The sequence below is a fragment of the Mus pahari genome, chromosome 5 (assembly GCF_900095145.1).
Source record: "Mus pahari chromosome 5, PAHARI_EIJ_v1.1, whole genome shotgun sequence".
In the NCBI taxonomy this organism is placed as follows: Eukaryota; Metazoa; Chordata; class Mammalia; order Rodentia; family Muridae; genus Mus; species Mus pahari.
This window is the reverse complement of record NC_034594.1, coordinates 58474923-58483675: the sequence shown is the minus strand read 5'-3', so window position 1 is coordinate 58483675 and position 8753 is coordinate 58474923. Positions and strand designations below refer to the sequence as shown.

The following is an 8753-nucleotide window of genomic DNA, read 5'->3' as shown; positions in this document are numbered from 1 at the left end:
CTCCTCCTCCTCCTCCTTCTTCTTCTTCTTCTTCTTCTTCTTCTTCTTCTTCTTCTTCTTCTTCTTCTTCTTCTTCTTCTTCTTCCTCTTTACATGCTCAGCTTATGCAACCACTAAGTTACATGCCCCAGGCTTGAATTTTCTTAATACAGTGTCATGGGGTAACTAAATGGCAGCTAGGAACTTGATCTATAGAAGTTAATTTCTATTCAGTTCTCTGTGCAAAACAAACAAACAAAAACATACAAACAAATAAAAAACACTGTATTTTGTTAAGTGCTAAGTTTTACCTGTTTAATAAGTACTGAGTTCTGGTTATACAAGAATTTAACATGCTGGAGGCAAAGTGCTAAGTTCTAGAGTCATTATGGTGAAGATATTTATGATGCCTTTGTGGAGTCCAGGAGCAGGTGCAGAGAAGGCCGACATGTAACCCGGCAGACAACAGAATGGCAAGTACCAAGGTCTGCAAACACGAACAGCAGTATTAGTGATGGCAGCATAACCATGACATGTGTGACATTCCCACAGACGCTGCTATCCTTTCAGCTTCATGACAATCCTGGGATTTATTATCTTCTCTTACAGGTGAACAATCTGAGGCCTAGAAACATTTAAGCAATGTGTCTAAAGTCCCACAACTGATCAGTGGCAAAGTCGTTACGTAGGGCTGCCTGATGTCAATGTTGTGACATTGAGAAGACCTTCATGAAGAGGTGGTGTCTCTACTTGGAGGTGACAGCGATTAGCGTTTCCAGGAAAAAGACTCTAAAGAAGCCCTTCTAGACAGCATGGATGATAGATGGAAGTGAGCAAGTTATACTTAAGGGGTCGAAAGGGTTCAAAGGGAGAAAGGGATGGAGCCTCAGCTTCTTACTGCAGATGGTGAAGGGCAAGACAGGCTAATCAGAGGGATCCTGCTTTGTCCTGAGACTAACAGGAAGACATAGAACGCTGAGAGCTCCTTAGGGAGCAGAGCTGAGAGTGGACTGGTGGGAGGTGAGAAGGGACATGGGACATAAGGATGGTTGCTTAGATGTCAGATGAGACACACTAAGCCTTAAGGCTAATGGCAGTGAATGGAGAGAGGGAGAGCCATGGGACTGCTAGGAGGCAGAGTCCATAGTGACTGCTGTACCCACAGCATGTAAAGGGGGCAGGGGAGCTCTGGCTTGGGTAGCCCAGTGGTCATCAGGGAAACAAAGAAGCAGAGCAGAGTTGCTGTGAAATGTGAGATAGATTCAGTGGTATAGGTATGTCGAATTAAGTATTTAATTAATAAATCCTGGGGTCAGGTTACTGCTATCCACGGCAAAGGTTTATGTTCCCAAGTGAAAGAGACAGGAGGTCATAACAGGAGGGTTAGTAGAAAAGATACAAGTAGCTAACAAATTTTAGAAACAGATGCTTGAAGAGAAGTGGGGAGCAAGCTATAGGAAGAGAGAGATGGCAGGAGGTATGAGAAACCCTATTATTATCTCAAAGGAGTGAGGAGCAGAGGGGGGCAGGGAAGAGAGGGAGTGAAGAGAAAAAAATGGTTGATAAACTGGAGTGTCTATCAATTGATAGGAATTGAGAAGGCAGAGGATAATGGAGTTCACAGCCCAGAGAAGGGCTGGCGACTTCTCCATGGGAAGGATGTATGGAGTTATGGTAAGTTTGATGTCAGAAAGTTGCAAGCTGTAGTTAAGGATGGTGTCACTGAGACAGTGAGACCTTCTGATGAGACAGCAGTGGACAGTAAAGGGAGGTTGTGCCCTAAAGCTTTCAGGATAGTTTCATGGGTTCAGACCAGAGAAAGGTGACCAGGGAAAAAGGATGGGAAGATGGAGTGCAGCTGACTGAAGCTGGAAGCCACAGCCTCTTCTGTACCAGTGTTCAGAGCCATGTGCTTTTCTATACCTTAGACCCAAGTTGAGAGACTTGGATGTGTGACTCCAATCCAAGGCTGGGAATATTTGGTGGAAGAATGGCAAAAAGGAAGTGTGTTGGAGAAGAGGTTGGCAGGGAAGTGGTTAAACCAATAAGTCTTAGCCTTAAACTGGCTGTAGGAAGACACAAGGCAGTTGTTTGGCGACAGCTTAAATTTGGTGTTTCAAAGGCAGAGCGTTTTATAGGAGAGGAAATCCACCGGAGGGCCCCAGGAGCTAGGGAACCAGAACTGAGTGGAGAGCATATTGGGCTGGTTCAGAGGACCCAATGAATCTGGAGGCCCAGGAGACTGCTGGCATAGACATAGTTATGGCTTCAACGCGAATTTCATTCAAATTTGAAATTAGTCTATTTGGTAAGGGGATGCAGAATTCTCTTTTCTAATTTTTAAAGCATTTATTTATTTATTTATTTATTTATTTATTATTCATTTATTATCAGATAAATGATAGAAAGACAAAGAGGAAGGGAGGGAGGGTGGGTGTGCTCACACATATGCACACTTGCCATTTATGATAGGTACGTGCAGATCAGGGAGTTATTCTTTCCTTTCTGGGTTCTGGGTATCAAACTCAGATCATCTGGCTTGACAGGAACAGCTATTACCTATTGAGTCACCTCACTGGCTTTTGTTCTTGGTCTCTTTCTTTCTTTCATATACATTTTCTAAGTGCATATTCATTGCACATAGTGATGAGTTTCACAAAGACACGTTCATACAAGTATATTATGTACTTTGATCATATGCATCCTCTCCTTTCTCCATATTCTTGCCATTCCCACTAATTCCTATTAATTCTCCCATAAAATCTCACTTCTATTTTCATGTTGTATTTACTTATACAATGTGCTGGTTAGTTGTAACTGTCAACTTGACATAACCTACAATTACAAAGGATGAGAGTCCTAATGAGGCGTTATTTACATCATGATGACCTGTGGACATGTCTGTGGAGTTGTCTTGATTGCTAATTGATATAGGAAGACCTAGCTGATTGTGGATGATACCATTCCCTAGGCATGGGGGTCTGAACAATAGAAGAAAGTTAGCTGAGAACATAGCAAACAACTAAGAAAATAGGGTTGAGTACATTTATTTCCTTATGCTCATCACTATGGATGTGATGTGATTAGCTACTCAAATTCCTGATGACTTCCCTCAATGATGAGTTAACCTGGAATTTTAAGTTAGATAAATCCTTTCTTCTAGATTTGATCAGCAGAAATGATACTAGAACATATATTATATATATATATATCATAATATATGATATTATAATATATAATATATTATCTAATGCATATCTAATAGATACCTACTACCTAAAATAAATACATATCATAATAAAAATTATAATATCTGATATATTATATATATTAATGCATTATCCACAAATGAGAGAATACATGATATATGTTGCTTTGAGTCTGATTTACTTTCCTTGGTATGATAATTTCCTATTCTGTTCATTTTCTGCAAACGGTTGATGAGAACTCCGTTGTGAACATATGTGTCACATTTTCTGTATCCACTCATCTAATGGGCACAGGGTGATCCTGTAAATTGACTGTTGTGAGCTGAGCGGTGGTAGACCACACCTTTAATCCTAGCACTTGGGAGGCAGAGGCAGGCCGAACTCTGAGTTCAAAGCCAGCCTGGTCTACAGAATTAGTCCTAGGACAGCCAGGCCTGTACAGAGAAACACAGTTTCAAAAGACAAAACCCAAAAGACAACAAATAAACAACCAACAACAACAATAACAAAACAGCTGTTGTGAAAAGTACTGCCATAGACATGGAGTTTCATATATGCTTCTGGGATACCACTCTGGGATATGCATCTGAAGAATCCTAAGCTAACACACCAGACACTTCTCTTTCTGACAGCAGTTGCTAGAAACTGAAATGGGGCTGCAGAATCAAATGTAAGGATTTGTCTCTCCACACCGAGTATTCTTATGTTATTCCTGAATGATTTCTGAGCAGGCCATGCCAGTTTCTGTTCCTAGAAGAAAAAGGATGTCTTTTAGACCAAATATGCAGATAAAATATAATGTTCAAAGATCCCTCAAGAGGTAGAGATGGTAGCTGGGCTCTTTGCAGACTCCAGTGGAATGGTAGATATATGTAGTACATTTTGCCGTATTTTTCTGAAAGGATATACAGAATTGTTTTCTCTAAAGAGTGGTAATTTGGATTATTTTAAGATTGCGGTAAGGTAGGAGACCTTACAGTTTATTTTACACACTTATAAAATTATATCATTTTTATATTTTATATGTTTTATAGGATGAATTATGCTACTTTTATTCAGGTTGAGTATTCCTAATATAAAATTCTGAAGCTAGAAATGCTTCCTAGTCTGAAAATTTTGACCTCCAGTGTGACGTCATGTAATGGGGCAGTTAGGTCAACAATGTGTAAAATTACTTTAAGGCCATGTATACAAGATACATGTGAAACATAAATGAGTTTTGCCTTCAGATTTTTGACCCATCCCCAAGATATCTCATTATGTGTATGCAAAAAGTCTGAAAAATGAAAAAATAGAAATATTTCTGGTTCTAGCATTTTGGATAAGAGATATCCAACCTGTAATAAGTTATTTTTATGGAAAACAAGCAGATGAAAGAGAAAGACAGAGAGGGGCAAGAGGAGGGAGAGAAGAGGAATGGAAAGGAGGAAGGGAAACTGAATAAAGAGAAAGCTTTAGGGACATAGTGAGAAGCAGGTGTGGCAGGGTATCAGTTGTCCACAGACAACTACCCAGACACAGCTCTTCTAAGTCCATGAAAGTGGCTTCCAGATTCGCTTATATGTTTAAAGACACACTAGGAAAATGTGAACATTTTTAAGTACTCATGCTACATCCTTATCTGGATGCACCTGAATTTCAGAGGTGGGGTGCTACAGTTGTTTAAATGATCCCCAGGTGATTACAGTGTGGAACAATGCTTGAAGACAGAAGTGTCTCCCGTGGGCTTATAGACGGGCACACATCAAGTTACAGTCAACATCCATCCAACAGCGGCCCTTCAGTACTGGCAGCAACTGATACAGGCAAGAACAACAATGCTCAGATGAGCTCCATTTTGGAATCTCATTGGTAGATTGAGGTTGAGCATCTAGATGTGTCCAGGTCTCTAGTGAATTGACTTGGCCCATGGATGGCATATAGAGATTCCAGGGTGGTGGTTTCTAATATACATATTTCTTAAAATCCTACAGACCTGAAAGTGGGAGTTGGAACTGAGGAAGATCCAGCAGTCAGGGGTTAGCCCTGTGCTGTAGCTTCTAAGCTTCTTTAGTAAGATGCTTCATGTTTTGGGCTGCAGGTAAAGAATTTTAGAATAAAGACTCTGTTGGAAGGAGGGAGGAAGGAGTGGAGAGAAAGAGAGGGAGAGGGAGAGGAAGAGGGAGAGGGAGAGAGAAAGAGAATGAATGAGAATCATTGATCTAGAGACACGAGAGATTGGACAATTATAGGCCAGGAACTCAGAATAGATTTCCATTTTTAAATGATTGGAAAAGAGATATGAAACATGAAAATGACACAAAATTCACATTCCACAAATAGAAACGTATTGAAACACAGCCACACCGTTTATTTGTGGCTTGTCTCTGGCAGCTCTGCCGAGCCAAGTATCTGGGCTGCTATCCACATGTCGAGACAGTCACTACATGACCCTTTCATGGGACATATTTGAAACTTCTAAAAGAGGAAATAGGTACCCCTGTTATTTTAGGGGATTGATTTGGCAGTTTCTCTATTTCTATCACAGAGAAATTTTAGAAGAAAGCATGTATGTATGCCTGTCATTTGAAAAAAAAAAAAACAACTTTGTGTGCATTCAATAACTGACTCGTTGTAGTCCCGCCTTATGCCCCAACTTCTACCTTCTTATGGGAGACAAATGTCCAGTTCTCTCTTTTCTTCTTCAAAGACTATTTTTAGAGTGATGGTAGTTCATATCAAAGACAGCACACAATGCATAGAGAGTTTGCTCCTGACCCAACAGGCACATGGATTGTTCTGCTATCAACCCCTTTGAAAGCTCTTTAGCTAGGGGTGGAGCCTCATGTGCCACACCCCCGGCTATGCTGGAATTTTGACTGGCGTGGTTTGTGCAGGTAACCATAGATGGTGTGAGTCCTCGAGTGCACACTCATGTCTTGCTCCAATGCAGCATTTCTGAGCACCCCTCCTTGCCTCTCACATCTTCCCACCTTCCTCGTCCATGAAGGAGGGGCTTGATGCAGATATCCCATTTAGGGCTGAACTTACTCTCAATATTAACCCCTGTCCTCTGCCAAACAGAAGATTTTGCATTCAAGGTTGAAACCAGCTCCAATCTATGGGTATAAACATACAAGCTTAGAAGACAGCTTGACAACGTGACCATGTTCTTAGACCCTAGGAGACTAGGGTTCCTAGGGTCTAAGAACATTCCAGCAAGGCCATGGGCATTGACTAGATTAACAGTACTGGGTATAAATTCTGTCCTGTGGAGAAGGTCTGAAATCTGACTGCTAAGTTATTGGTTTCCCCCTTAATAGTCATGCCACGAGTGAATTAGTGGGTATATTTTGCCTAGAGTTGGTATTGTAGTATACAGGGTCTAGTGCTGGAGAGGGCCACTGATGTCTTTTCTCCCCCACTGGCCTGTGTAGCACATTTCATCATGAGCCAGCAGGCAGCAAGTTTCCTAGTCAGTTGATTTCTCTGTGTCCTACAGAGAGCAGCACAAAGTGTATCGCCATTAGCAATAGGGTCTTACTATCTAGTTCTGACGGGCAAGCACGAGCAATGGCCTTAGCCTGTATTACTGTAGGTGTCTGTGAGAACTCCTTGAACAATAACTTATAGAGAGGTACTAGATACCAAATTCTATGGTGAAAATTGTCACTTCCAGAAATTGTCTTAGGAGAGTGTGATAGAGGTGGGATACCAACCTCCCAGAATACAAGGATGGAAGGTGTTTCAGTGAATTCTGTCCTGTGGAAAGCGAGGGCAGCTACCTGTGAAATGTGGATTTTGCTGACCGGTGTTGTATGATTGGAAACAGAATGCACTTTGTGTGATTTGAAATGCTAAGGCATACATAGAAGTAGCCTTTGCTTTTTCCAGTTCTCCCAGACAATGCTAAGCTCTACAGTGTATAAACAGCACCTCAAGAAAATAAGGAATGTTTGTTTTAAAAGGTATTAGTCTGTTAGCCTGCCTGGGGTGCCCAAGTGTCTTAGGCACATCTAAGAGGGTACCTTTATTAGCATGATCTAGTAGAGGTATCACCAGCGTTGAGAGACTTAATTACCTTTCTCATCCTTATCTTTTTTTTTTTTTTTTTTTTTGGTTTTTCGAGACGGGGTTTCTCTGTGTAGCCCTGGCTGTCCTGGAACTCACTCTGTAGACCAGGCTGGCCTCGAACTCAGAAATCCGCCTGCCTCTGCCTCCCGAGTGCTGGGATTAAAGGCGTGTGCCACCACTGCCCGGCAGGACTGATCTTTATAATCAAACTGTTGTCTCACCCCAGCTCAAACAGCTCGACAGAAAGTCTGCTGTGGTGTGGTACAGCAGAGGGTGGACAAGACACATGGCACTTCTGGAGGCTAGTCAGTGAAAAATCGTATTTCATTGGTTCTTCCTTTCCTGTCTCATAGGTCCAGCCGAAGCCAGGGGTTGACGTTAAAAATGGTGAGCATCCCTTCTTGAACGGCTGCTTGAGAGGTGACACACATCCACAGGACTCCAGGCTGAACATCATCTCCACACAGAGATCCTTGGAGCCAAGGAGCCGGAGGAGGAGCAGGAGCTGGAGGTTCAAAGTACATTCGCTGGAGCTTCCACAACCCAGTGGCTCATGGGAAAACTCTACTGACCCTTTGTGGAGAAGGTCTGGCTGGTCCACCCTGGCCGACAGCTCCGCGTCAGGCATGCAGCAGCGCCGACTGTCTATCCCCATAGAACCCAAGATGGGAAGGAACGCTTTTAGGGAAGATGGCTTTGAGAAGCTCGAGGCGGAGACAAATGTTGACACTGGCTTCACCATCATCAATTCTGAATCCAGACGATCTTTTCCGAGCAGATTTCCCAGGGATTTTCAGAGCAGCCAACCACCACGCTGCTTGTCAGGTTCTTCCTTAGAGGTAACTGCTTCGCCAAGCCAAGGAGTCTTTAAGGATAGACTCCGCCCTCTGTCACTTCCTGGTCAAAGGGACTTTGGTGCAAAGAAGGTCATCTCAAAATGTTCCCATCATCTGCCGGTCCAGGGTGAAGAGAAAGAAGAATTCTTTATATAGCATAAAACAAAAGTGTTTTTTTTTTTTTTTCTAAGACATGAGAATGTTATAGAAACTAAGCGTTGCATTAGTTGCCTTTCTCGTTGAAATGGGAAATATTCTACAAAAGCAAGCAAAGGTTTGCGAGTCAGGCCGGTTCATGGCTGGGAAGTCACAGAAGCAAGAGGGTGAAACATCTGGTTATGGTACCTCTCCAGTCAGCTAGCAGAGGGGGATGGGTGCTGGCGATCTGCCTGCCTTTTTAAAAACTCAGTCTGGGGCTCCAGCTCATGGGAAGGTGTTACCCATTTTTAGGGTGGGTCTTCCTTCCTCAGTTAGATCTTTCTGGAAACACCCTTCTAGATACACCCAGAGGTGGGTTTCCATGGTGTGTCTGAATCTAGTTAAGGTGACAGTGAAGATCGGATCTACAAACATTTAGTTTCTTGCTCCTTTGAGAGAGATCTAGGCTCTCAATGCCCAGGCTTATATTGCGTTTACTTCCAGTATTAGAAGTCCCTAATATGGGGATCTGACAGTG

General features: G+C 42.5%; 1 protein-coding gene across 1 annotated transcript in view; it reads left to right on the top strand.

Annotated features, from left to right (window-relative positions):
• Fam124b (family with sequence similarity 124 member B) overlaps positions 1 to 8233 on the top strand; it is a 15525-nt gene extending 7292 nt beyond the window's left edge. The window contains exon 2 of the mRNA XM_021197241.2: positions 7595 to 8233. Coding sequence (XP_021052900.1) covers positions 7595 to 8233 — 639 coding nt within the window. The remainder of the gene's footprint in view (positions 1 to 7594) is intronic.
• Positions 8234 to 8753: the final 520 nt, after the last annotated feature.